Source organism: Kwoniella bestiolae, chromosome 3 (genome assembly GCF_000512585.2).
Source record: "Kwoniella bestiolae CBS 10118 chromosome 3, complete sequence".
NCBI classification, from domain to species: domain Eukaryota; kingdom Fungi; phylum Basidiomycota; class Tremellomycetes; order Tremellales; family Cryptococcaceae; genus Kwoniella; species Kwoniella bestiolae.
This window is the reverse complement of record NC_089243.1, coordinates 1529859-1542097: the sequence shown is the minus strand read 5'-3', so window position 1 is coordinate 1542097 and position 12239 is coordinate 1529859. Positions and strand designations below refer to the sequence as shown.

Sequence of the window (12239 nt, the reverse complement as noted above, 5' to 3'; positions counted from 1 at the left end):
CATGACGTTGAATATTTTAAAGATGATCCCGGCAATTCCGCTTAAACTCAAGAGTACCCGCGGCACTGGATCACCTGGTCACTGTACATCGGTCATCTGTCCGAAAAACGGGTAGAAAGTGGAGTCACGTGACATGAAATACATCCGTCACCCCGCCCAAACAATTCAAAGTTGAGACCATGCATTGGCTGGAGTTGGTGACGATGACAACTGGCGAGTCTTTTCACTCGAACAATACACTTGTTGCCTCTTCATTCAACAGACCACATACCCACCTAGACGATACTCATCTATCGTCGTACACCAACATGATACGAACAATACCGAAAAACATACATCTGAGCCGCAGTGCCGCCGCCAGGTCGTTCGCCGGGGTTAGACCTTTGGTCCTGCAGAAACGAACGTATGCGACGGAAGCTCAAGCTCCAAGCAAGAATGATCTGTTCGCGAACGGTGGTAACACCTACTACACCGAGGAGTGAGTGTGTGTGGGGGGAAAGGAAGGATAAAGGCTGATTGACTTTACAGGATGTACCGACTTTGGAAGCAAGACCCTAAAGCGGTTCACGCTTCATGGGCCGTCTACTTTTCAGGACTCGACAAAGGTCTCCCTTCATCTTCTGCTTATACCCCACCACCTGGATTCATCGGTGCGGCGAGCTCGGTACCTACTGCCGCTGATGGTAGTCCCAAGATGAGCGTCGAGGGAAGCGGTGATGTCACGGATTATCTCAAGGTGGGTTAAGTCTTCGAAAGCAAGAGCTGATTGTGTAGGTCCAACTCCTTATCCGAGCGTATCAAGTGCGAGGACACCACATCGCCAACCTCGACCCTCTCCACATCTCCGACGCCGATCTCGATACCCGTGTCCCTCCCGAGTTGAAGTTGGATTACTATGGCTGGACCGAGGCGGATATGAAGAAGGAGTTCAAGTTGAGCGACGGTATCCTGCCTCGATTCCAGGGATCAGTGGATGGGGATAAACTCACTCTCGGTCAGATCATCGAGGAGTTGAAGAGGATGTACTGTGAGTGGAGCGAGTGAAAGGATTGAGCTAACACCATACTTAGGCACACACGTCGGTATACAATACGTCCATATTGTCGACCGAGGACAATGTGATTGGTTGAGGGAGCGAGTCGAGATCCCCGTGCAATGGAACTACTCCACCGAAGAAAAGAGGATGATCCTTGATAGGTTAATGTGGTCGGAATTGTTCGAGAAGTTTATCGCGTCAAAGTACCCCAACGAGAAGAGGTTTGGTTTAGAAGGGTGTGAATCGTTGATCCCCGGTATGAAGGCGTTGATCGATCGGTCGGTCGACGAGGGTGTCAAGTCGATTGTCATGGGTATGCCCCACAGAGGTCGACTCAATGTGCTCGGTAATGTCATTAGGAAACCCATCGAAGCGATCTTGAACGAGTTTGCCAATACCGACAAAGACGATACCGGTGGTGGTGATGTGAAATACCACTTGGGTGCGAACTATGTCCGACCTACTCCCTCGGGAAAGAAGGTTTCGCTCTCACTCGTCGCCAACCCATCGCATTTGGAAGCCGAAGACCCAGTGGTGCTCGGAAAGACCCGGGCGATCCAGCATTTCGAGGGCGACGAAGGGACCGGTGATTCCGCCATGGGTGTGCTTCTCCACGGTGACGCCGCTTTCGCCGGTCAAGGTGTGGTCTACGAGACCACCGGTATGCAAGGTCTCCCCAATTACGGTACGGGCGGTACCGTTCACCTGATCGTCAACAACCAGATCGGGTTCACCACCGACCCTAGATTCGCCCGATCCACCCCTTACCCATCCGATATCGCCAAGTCAATCGACGCGCCCATCTTCCACGTCAACGGTGATGATGTCGAGGCCGTCAACTATGTGTGTACTTTGGCTGCCGACTGGAGAGCCAAGTTCAAGAAGGATGTAGTGGTGGATATCGTCTGTTACAGAAGATACGGTCACAACGAGACGGACCAGCCTTCATTCACCCAGCCCAAGATGTACAAGGCGATCCAGAAACAACCTACGGTCTTGTCGATCTACACGGATAAGTTGATCAAGGAAGGAACATTCACCGAGAAGGAGATTGACGAGCACAGGCAGTGGGTGTGGGGCATGCTGGAGAAGGCTTATGATGGGTCCAAGGATTACAAGCCGTCGCCCAGGGAATGGCTCTCGTCGTCTTGGGAAGGTTTCCCCACGCCCAAAGAATTGGCCGAGAACGTCTTGCCTCACTTGCCTACTGGTACCGAAGAGGAGACGCTGAAGAAGATTGGAGAGAACATCTCGTCGTTCCCTGAGGGTTTCACTCCGCACAAGAACCTGGCTAGGATTATCGCGACGAGGGGGAGGTCGGTTGCGGACGGTAAAAACATCGACTGGTCTACCGCCGAGGCTCTCGCGTTTGGTGCGTTGTGTCTTGAAGGTACCCATGTCAGGATCTCCGGTCAAGATGTCGAGCGAGGTACGTTTTCACAACGACACGCCGTGGTCCACGATCAAGAGAACGAGCAGACCTATGTGGCGTTGAAGCACTTGTCGAGCGAGCAAGGTTCGTTCACCGTCTGCAACTCGCACCTGTCCGAGTTTGGTACTTTAGGATTCGAGCTGGGATACTCGCTCGTCTCGCCCAACAGTCTGACCATCTGGGAAGCCCAGTTTGGTGATTTCGCCAACAACGCTCAGTGCATCATCGATCAGTTCCTGGCGTCGGGTGAGAGGAAGTGGCTGCAGAGGACCGGGTTGGTGCTTTCGTTGCCTCACGGGTACGACGGTCAGGGTCCGGAGCACTCTTCGGGAAGGATCGAGAGGTTCTTGCAGTTGTGTGACGACGAGCCGAGGATCTACCCTTCGGCGGAGAAGTTGGATAGGCAGCACCAGGACTGTAACATGCAGATTGTCTACCCGACGTGAGTTAGTCCACCCTACTTGGTGATATTGTGTGCTGACGGTGACGTAGCACCCCCGCAAACTACTTCCACGTGTTGAGGAGGCAAATCAAGAGGGATTTCAGGAAGCCGGTGAGTCGATTAGCACGGGATATGGTGCGAGTACTAATGATGTGCTTAGCTGGTCGTGTTCTTCTCGAAATCGCTGCTGAGACACCCGCTCGCCCGATCGTCGCTTGAAGAGATGACCGGCGAAAGCGTCTTCCAACGATACCTGCCCGAACCCCACCCGGAGAACCTGGTCGAGCCCGAGAAGATCCGACGACATATCCTGTGTACCGGTCAGGTCTACTTCCAGCTGCTCAAGGAGCGTGAGGATAAAGGGATCAACGATGTTGCCATCTCAAGGTTGGAGCAGCTCTCGCCGTTGCCCTATGACCTGTTGACTCCTCATCTCGATAAATACCCCAACGCCGATGTCGTCTGGGCCCAGGAGGAGGTGAGTAAACTACTTTAAAAGGAGGTGACATGTGCTAACATTGCATGTAGCCCCTGAACAACGGTGCATGGACGTACGTGCAACCTCGATTGATCACTGCGCTCAAGCAGACCGAGCACCACGCTGGTAAAGTGCCCATCTATGCGGGTAGGAAACCTTCCTCGTCGGTTGCTACGGGTAACAAGAATGCGCACAAGAAGGAGATTGAGATGATCAATGAGATGGCTTTTGCAAAGGCCGAGGAGGGGCAATAGGGGAGTTGGTTTTCGCTCGTCAATATTCATACTTGTAACATCACCAATATCCATTCTTCCCTCCAGATCAGATATCTAGTTTTCGTAGTTATATAAATGGACTAAAGAAAAACCATATCAAATGCATTGTGATTCGTCGTGATCGTGGGTGCGAGGGGCAAATGTACTGATAACCATGATCCATCAACGAGAGGATGATGGTATACGCAGTGAAAATGATGGCATCAGGGATAGTATCCATAGCTATGGAGAGACTATTCACTTGGTGGTGGTACCACCTAAGCTACTTCTATGTGCATACTATTATTGCTATATCACTACTCTCACTAACAGACTATCGAGTCAGGTAGTGCACCACAGACTACTAACCCCCCAAGCTAGATCTTACCTATCACCACTTTTTACTATGCTTGACCAACCTATCGCTTGACCCTAATACTCACTCGTCAATGGTAAAGACAACGACGATGATGTCGTGGTGACGTCGAAGCTACTATTGATATCGGTCAGCTAATACCACCACCATGATACCATTACCTACACTTAGACTGTACCACTCACTCAACAATAGTAACGACCCTAGTATCCGTGATCGTATCGAAGCTGTCGATGTTTGAGGTCAGCTATTACTAGCCTACTAACTGCGCATGATGTTTCTACTCACTCGTCGATGGTAACGATATAGTCGAGGATGGTGATGACGTCGAAGCTATTGAGGACATCGGTCAGCTACTACCGCAACCAAGCTACCACTACCACTAAGCTACTATTAAGCTACTACTACCACTACTACTAAAGTACTACTACTGAGCTACTATCACTAAGCTAGAACTACTTAGCTACAACTACTGATCTACCACTACTAAGCTACTATCACTAAGCTACTACTACTAAGCTGCTACTACTTAGCTTGACCCTAGTACTCACCAGTCAACAGTAACGATATCAACGATTATCGTGATGGCATCAAAGCTACTACTGATACCGATCAGCTACTACGGTCACAGCCTCAAGCTTCAAGCTTGGATGTACCACTCACTTGTCGATGGTGATGATAAACGACGATAGTATCCGTGATGACGTCGAAGCTATCGATCATATCAGTCAGCTACTGCTACCATCTACCCTTGACCAAGCTACTACTATAACCTTGACCCTAATCGCCACTGCTCCCTCGCTCCGCTCACTCGCAGTGACTCGTATATTCGGTGCTCGCTCGCTCCGCTCGCTCGCACTTGGCCCCATTCGGTGGATGCGGGTAAAATGTAGCCATCGTGGATTGCACGTGGTCGATACACACCAGCATGGAGCCAACTCATCTTTATAACCGAAACAGCAATAACATCGAGGATCTCGGCAGCGGCGGCGTAAGTTGACAAAGAATACTTTGGCGTTGGTGAGAAGAGCGTGCCGAGTGACCCGGTACCGACGAGTATGACGGGAATGTCGAAATCACGTGGCAGCGTTCTATCCAAAAAATTTACGATGTCAGCTATATCCGCTCTTGAAAACAGGTAGAGTTGAGTCGAGATAATCAAGATAAGAAGGTAGAATACCACTACTCACCTGATGAAACCAATCATCGAGGTCGAAGTAGGCGGAACGGTCTCACCCGCACTTAGTGGTGAAATTAGTAGTACCCTTTGGTGTGGATCAGTAGACTGGATCAGATTAGCAGGTGACACCACTTTATTGGGGGTGGCAAGAGAGAATTGGACGTGGGAATTGAAGAATAGGAGATGGCGAACAGCTGTCACTCACCATTCATCAGGTACCGACATGACGAGTTACGATGTTGGTTGGTCATGTTGGACGAGGGGCCAGTTCAAAGGTGTCATGATCGATCCTCTGTCAATCAGCGGATCATCCCCTTGAATACTGGGTGGCCGAAGAAGAACCATGAGTTAAAATTCTGAAGAATGAGGTGAGAACTATGGGAGAAGAAGAGGCGAAGCGTACTCACCATCGGCACAGACCTAATCCCAAGCGAGGTGGCGGTCAAGCGTTGAAAGGAAGGTATGATAGTAATTTACCCCATCGAATATAAATTGGTGATAAATACGGAAGGGAAATGAAAGATAGAAAAAGAACTCAGGGGGGGGAGGGTATTTATGCATCTCAAGTGAGAGACTGGTGGTCAAATGTACGTCCAAGTGTATGATCTGATGTACGCATTTTTGTACGCGTTTTTGTACGCGCCACAATGCGTGCGAGATTACGTAACGTCCCTCGAACATACTTTCGCCACCGACCTTTGTCATGGCTCAGCAAGATCAGATGTACTCTACCTGTGAAGTGGAGTGAGCTGAGGGACCTCTGCAATCAACAGGGGAAGGAGATGGCGTGAATTCATGAAGTAGGAAGGGGGGGAATGAGCAACACCGTTGAGCAAACAACGTGGGGACCAGTAATGCTCGTATGTGTCTGTACTCGACTTTCAATTTCTGTAGAACTTGGAATTGGTTTCATAGGGGAGTTAATGTGGGGACCGCTACCGCAGAGCTAGGGAAATTAGGGATTTACATCGCATGTGCTCGTAATGGATCCAGAATGTACTTCGAAAGTGTGCGTATGACAGACTCGAGTCATCACAACACATCTCATACACCGCATCACATTGCCTCCGATGAATGTAAACATTTATATGTCGCTTCCTGTTGTTATTTTCTCTCCTACCTGTCGCGTGAGTCAGCTCAGTTCACCAGCCCATCGCTTGGTCCTTTCTCTTCCTATCCAAAGGGTTCAATTCGCTGTATTGAAACCCTCTCTCATTCCACCCTTTCTCCCCTCCTCTGCCCTCGATCCCGATTGTTTGTCACAAAACATATACTCTTTCCCAGGATCACTCCAGATCTTCTCCTTCTTTCCGGACGCAATGTTGTCGTGGTCGTCGATCTGTGCACCCAAGGCTAACTTGACTAATACCGTCCTGATCCCTTCTCCCAATGACTGGGTGATGAAGCTGACGTGAGGTACGTTCGGTCCAAGGTCAACTCCTGGCGTACCGCCCAAAGGATCCTCTGAGTGAATGAAGACACCCTCCAACAGATAACTTCTGATTGAGTCTACCACAGTACCTATCTTCCAGAGTATCCATGACATCATGCCGAAGTGCTTACTCTGCGGTCTTCGGCCATCAAGATCTGGACGTAAGTATCGGTGCACGGACCTTTGTGGCGCGTACAAAAACGCGTACAAAAACGCGTACGATTTCGCGTACACTCAGATGTTCTTTGATGAGAAGCCAAGTCATGAGTACACCTATTGGGTATATATACCCCTTCTTCTCGAGATTATACGTCTATCTCATTTCTCTTCTCTACATATCATGAACGCATCCTTAGAACATTCTTGGATAAGTTAATCTCCTTTCTCCTCCTTTCTTCTCGTCATCACTAATCCCTCCTTCTCACCATTTACCTACCTACCATTAAAGGGGTATATCTGCTGATGACGGGTGCGTATCGATTAAACTCTTACGATGGTCGACTCGGTATATCTCTCGTAGTCAAGGTGAGTGGCAAATGTCCTCTATTGTGCTATCATCATCACCATCATCCTTTTTTGCTTACCCCCCTTTCTCCTTCTGTATGTGCGATATTCCCTTTCGGTGTAATGATTGGTTGGGTGTAACAATTATTTCTTCCACAATTCCATCATTCGTTAATTTTTCTATTTAATTTACTTTCTCATCGCCGTCTTCACTGATTGGAGTTATTGATATTTTTCAGTTATAATATTATTCCACGTATCTCCCATTTGTATTTTTGTGTTATCACTCTTTATCACCATCTGATTTCTTTCATCAGACTATTTTTGGTCACTTCGCTGTCTCTCCTTGCGATCGTCAATTTTCGCTATAATCACCTTCTACTCAGTCTTTTTGCCCAGATTCTGACTTCTTCGGGGATATCGCATTCAGCTTATCTGGTGTATTTTGAAGCAGTTCGACGACTCGACCATTATCGCTTCTCTTCTCTCGCCGTCATCGTCTTCTTCGGGACATCAGGTGAGTCTGCTTGAAATTCATGTCAACCACGTGCGAACCACGATGGCTACATTTTAACCCGCATCCCCTGAATGGGGCCAATGCGAGCGAGCGGAGCGAGCGAGCACCGAATATACGAAACACTGCGAGTAGGGTCAAGGTTAGGTAGTAGGTGAGTAGTAGTAGTAGCAGGAGTAGTAGTAGTAGTAGTAATAGTTGACGAGTATCACTATTAGCTTCGATGTCGTCACGGATATAATTGTCGTTATCATTACCATCATCTCGTGAGTACTAGGGTCAAGCTCAGTGATAAGTAGGTATTAGTGGTGGTAGTGTCTGTCTCCCGTCGTCATGGTCGAGGTCAGTACTACTGCTTGGTCGTAGTACAGTAGATGTCTTATGGTAGATGGTGATAGGTCGGAGTGGTATATCCGTAGCAGCGGTGGTAGATGGTCGACAGTAAGTAGTAGTGGTAGTAGTAGTAGCTGCCGTAGTAGTATGAGTAGCTTAGTGGTAGGATAGTAGCAGTATTGGACGGTAGAGAGTGTATTGCAGTATATGCTGCGGATGGATGATCGATGAATAGTAGTAAGTAACAGTCAGTAGACAGTGTATCGAGTAAGAACGAACAAAGAATGGTACGATGAATGCAATACTACCATGAACTCATGCTTGTATCATAATACGAGAATAGCCTCACCCATCGTCAAACCACCACACCTCTTATATCATGACCATGCATACCCACTCTGCTACTTCCCCAGCGCCTCCTCCCTGTCCATGACCTTTTGATCCAACTTGATGAGGATGACGGTACGTTGTGGGTGATCAGGGTACTGGTCCCCAACCCAGTGAGCGGTGACTCGGGCGGGCTACGGGATATCAGCACTTGTATTTCACTCGTACCCAACATGACTCACCACTTCCAACCCATCCAACACACCTTCCACCAGCCCCGCAGTAAACGATTCACAAGACAGATCCGACATGTCTTTAGGTACTGAGATGAACTGGCTCAGGGGCGATTCGTTGAGTACCAGCATGTCTATGTGATGGCGTGATTAGCAGGATCCTTCTGACAAAGAGCCCCCTTCCACTCCTCCACTCATCTCCCACCCAGCTCTCACTTCCCCGTCCAACGCCATCACATTCCCCATGATACGGCGCACTCACACTCGTCCTCCGCCTCCGAGCTCCTCTCCAGCCCATCCGCGGGTTTCCCAAACACATACTTGTATATCTGCGTGTGCACAAACTGCAATATCGGTATCAACCGGTGCTCCCTCTTTGGGTCCTGCGTCATATCTATGTTAGCAATAGCGAGATCATATCGAGGTGAACGCACCCACCTTGAGATTCGACGCTTGGGTGTTGCGGAGCAAGACCAACGACAGTATCCTCTGTCCGACTTCGTACCCTAGTGTCGATAATCTACCTCACCACATCAGCACTTGACACTCCCCTCGCTCACCAGAGAACCAACAGTGAAAAAGCCCTACTGACCTCTTCTCCAGATCCGCGATACTATCGCTCCTGCTCTGACTATACGCAATCACCTCGGCAAATATGAACGCCCATGCCGACAGGGCCATCTCCGACCCCTTCGTCTTGTTGATGGATCTATCTAATATATTCACATTCCCCTGTGGTTGAGCGGTACCCCCGAACAGCTGCTGTTGGATCGGGACGATACTGGATCTGGCAGACTCTCTCCTATTGGGGTTGTTGTTGATCGTGCTGCTCGATGGGTTCTGGCTGGTAGAGTACAACGAGGTGGACGACGAGGCGAGGGAGAATCGCGAGGATCCCGCGGGAGGGGTGGTCGAGTAGCCTACGGCTGATGACATCGTAGTATGTGTATGTAGAGGAGATAGTGGTGATAGATAGTTGTGAGATCGCTTCGGTATGTAGAGGGAGATAGTTGAGAAGGAGTCGATATGACGGTTCGGGATTGACCAGACGATTGTTCTTTTCTCAACGTAATGATCAACCCATCCACCGGTCTGACTTCGACACAAGGTTTACGCGTCTTCCCTGAGCCAAGCTGGGATATTACCTTTGTTTGGTATGGATTGTTCTTTGACTTGAGCTTCTAGAACGAACCTGCGGGGTGGATGATGCTGTGCTATGATATGAATGACGATGATGATGATATGAGTAGTTGCTACGATGCATGTATCAAACATGTCATTATACTGCGTCTGGTGCTGAATGCGATGACTAGGACCCTTTTGTAATGGTGATCAACGGGCTGATTAGGATAGGTGTTGTAATGACTCTGTAATGTCGATTAGCTGAGTCTGGATTATGTGATTACCCTGAATTAGTAGTGGTGGTGTTACCCGGCCTAGTGATTGTGTCGTTGGTCAATGGTCACTGGGTGTTGTCTACTCTTGTCTCACACACCACATTCACTATCATATCCACTCTTCTCATTATCACCCAACATCCATCCATATCATATACAACCATCGTCAACACCTCAGCCCATGGCCCCCGTACGACCACCTTGAATCACCCCACAACCCACTCGTAACACCCAACGCTTGATCATCACACGCGACGACGCTCGGACATCAGACCGCTCCAACATTATCATCCCACCATCCATCCACACCTCACACCCATCACAATGGGGCAAGGCCAATCATCCTCCAAGAAGCTCGGGCGGACCTCGTCCAAACAGCTATCCGCCTCCGACCTCGCCGACTCTTTAGCCAACACCACCATCTCCTCCAAACCCGATACCGACGCCCCCTCCTCCCCCTCCGTCGACATCGCCAACAACGGCCAGTTCAGCACGCCATCCCGAGTCAGCGGCAGACGAGGCACAGCAGGATCAAGTAGCAGCCAGAAGAACGGATCGATATCGAGCCTCTCCTCGGGAGGCAACAACAACAACCGACCAAACCTAAACACGCAAAACTCTTTCGACGGAACCACCTCACCTTCTTCCCCCTCCAACATCCCCACTACCCAGAACATCCTCGCCGCACCGAAGACCAGATCGTCGCTTCTGGGCCACTCTCCACCCCCACCTTCCGCACTATCAGTCTCACCCGGCCAACCCGGCTCCCCTCCCCTCAGCTCGCCCACGGGTCCAGGACACATGCAGCGAGACTCCGCCTCGTCCCTCTCACCCGGTGCAGCCCTCTCCGCGACCATCAGCAGATCCAGTATAGGCGGAACGAGCGGAGGCGTGCAGGTGCTAGATGTCGACAATATGATTCACAGACTGTTGGAAGCTGGATACAGTGGGAAAGTGACGAAATCGCCGCCGCTCAAGAACGCCGAGATTGCCAGCGTGTGTGCGGCAGCGAGAGAGGTGTTTCTGTCGCAGCCCACCTTGATCGAGCTCAGCCCGCCCGTCAAGATTGTGGGGGATGTTCATGGCCAGGTACGTACACCCTTCTTCTCCGCCTTACCTATGCTAACCCATCCCTCAGTACGCCGACCTGATCCGGATGTTCGAGATGTGCGGGTTCCCCCCTTCCGCCAACTACCTCTTCCTGGGCGACTACGTCGATAGGGGGAAACAATCCCTCGAGACGATCCTCCTCCTGCTGTGCTACAAAATCAAGTACCCGGAAAACTTCTTCCTCCTCCGTGGGAACCACGAGTGTGCTAATGTCACGAGGGGTTAGTTCACTCTTTGTTTTGAACAAGCTACAGCTGACCCTCCTGCCTTAGTGTACGGCTTCTACGACGAATGCAAACGACGGACCAACATCAAGACATGGAAGACCTTTATCGACGTGTTCAACGCCCTCCCCATCGCATCCATCGTCGCCAGCAAGATCTTCTGTGTGCATGGTGGTCTCAGTCCAAGTTTGAAGAGCATGGACGATATCAGGAGGATACAGAGGCCAACTGGTGGGTTCTCTTTTATCCAGGGCTGTGCTGACTCCTCCAGACGTACCCGACTACGGCCTCTTGAACGATCTCGTGTGGTCCGACCCTTCCGACACCGCTTTAGATTGGGAAGACAACGAACGAGGTGTATCGTTCTGCTATGGCAAGAGCGTGATTAATGCGTTCCTGGCCACTCACGTGAGTTTCTATATACACCCAGGTGGACCACGCTGAGCCCCCTCTAGGACATGGACCTGATCTGCCGAGCGCACATGGTGGTGGAGGATGGGTACGAGTTTTACAACGACAGGACGCTGGTGACAGTGTTCTCTGCGCCAAAGTGGGTCACCCTTTTCTTCTGCGTACACCCACGCTAACCCTTTGCCCAGCTACTGCGGCGAATTCGACAACTTCGGTGCGGTCATGTCTGTCTCAGAGGACCTGCTGTGCTCGTTCGAGCTGCTCAAGCCCCTGGACGGCGCGGCGTTGAAGAAGGAGATGACAAAGTCGAAGCGGAAGAGGTGGGTAGGACGCTGGAGGCCAGGTTTAGTGCTAATGCTGTTTGGCTTAGTCTGCAAAATCACCAAAGTCCACCGAACAACCCCATGGCCCAGAGCTACTAAACCTTCTTTACCACCACTGCCCACACCGATACCTTATACCTCCCGTCACGCCTCATACCATCTACGATATATCTCAGCAATGCCCCAACACACCGTATAATACTCCTCTCACCAAGCCATATATAATCCGCGCC

The 12239-nt window shown here is 50.3% G+C and overlaps 5 protein-coding genes across 5 annotated transcripts; 2 read left to right on the top strand and 3 right to left on the bottom strand.

Moving 5' to 3' along the window:
- Window positions 1-308: 308 nt before the first annotated feature.
- Window positions 309-3642, top strand: I302_105246 (oxoglutarate dehydrogenase (succinyl-transferring), E1 component; the record flags this gene model as incomplete). The annotated part of the gene is made up of 7 exons (XM_065870045.1): window positions 309-478; window positions 529-700; window positions 775-1027; window positions 1071-2910; window positions 2961-3021; window positions 3071-3388; window positions 3439-3642. The coding sequence occupies 7 exons, from the start codon at window positions 309-311 to the stop codon at window positions 3640-3642; spliced, it is 3018 nt and encodes a 1005-aa protein (XP_065726117.1).
- A 432-nt stretch (window positions 3643-4074) lies between these two features.
- On the bottom strand, window positions 4075-5423 carry I302_105245 (uncharacterized protein; the record flags this gene model as incomplete). Its single annotated transcript, XM_019195112.1, has 8 exons — window positions 4075-4135; window positions 4204-4245; window positions 4307-4351; window positions 4570-4634; window positions 4682-4730; window positions 4798-5109; window positions 5209-5259; window positions 5404-5423. 8 exons carry the CDS (start codon window positions 5421-5423, stop codon window positions 4075-4077), a joined length of 645 nt encoding a protein of 214 aa, XP_019042825.1.
- Window positions 5424-6384: 961 nt separating this feature from the next.
- Window positions 6385-6744, bottom strand: I302_105244 (uncharacterized protein; the record flags this gene model as incomplete). The annotated part of the gene is made up of 1 exon (XM_019195111.1): window positions 6385-6744. The coding sequence occupies one exon, from the start codon at window positions 6742-6744 to the stop codon at window positions 6385-6387; it is 360 nt and encodes a 119-aa protein (XP_019042824.1).
- A 1638-nt stretch (window positions 6745-8382) lies between these two features.
- On the bottom strand, window positions 8383-9477 carry I302_105243 (uncharacterized protein; the record flags this gene model as incomplete). The annotated part of the gene is made up of 5 exons (XM_019195110.1): window positions 8383-8502; window positions 8551-8675; window positions 8804-8924; window positions 8980-9061; window positions 9134-9477. 5 exons carry the CDS (start codon window positions 9475-9477, stop codon window positions 8383-8385), a joined length of 792 nt encoding a protein of 263 aa, XP_019042823.1.
- A 785-nt stretch (window positions 9478-10262) lies between these two features.
- Window positions 10263-12105, top strand: I302_105242 (uncharacterized protein; the record flags this gene model as incomplete). The annotated part of the gene is made up of 7 exons (XM_065870044.1): window positions 10263-11027; window positions 11077-11269; window positions 11321-11503; window positions 11607-11680; window positions 11728-11822; window positions 11872-12003; window positions 12054-12105. The coding sequence occupies 7 exons, from the start codon at window positions 10263-10265 to the stop codon at window positions 12103-12105; spliced, it is 1494 nt and encodes a 497-aa protein (XP_065726116.1).
- Between the last annotated feature and the right edge of the window lie 134 nt (window positions 12106-12239).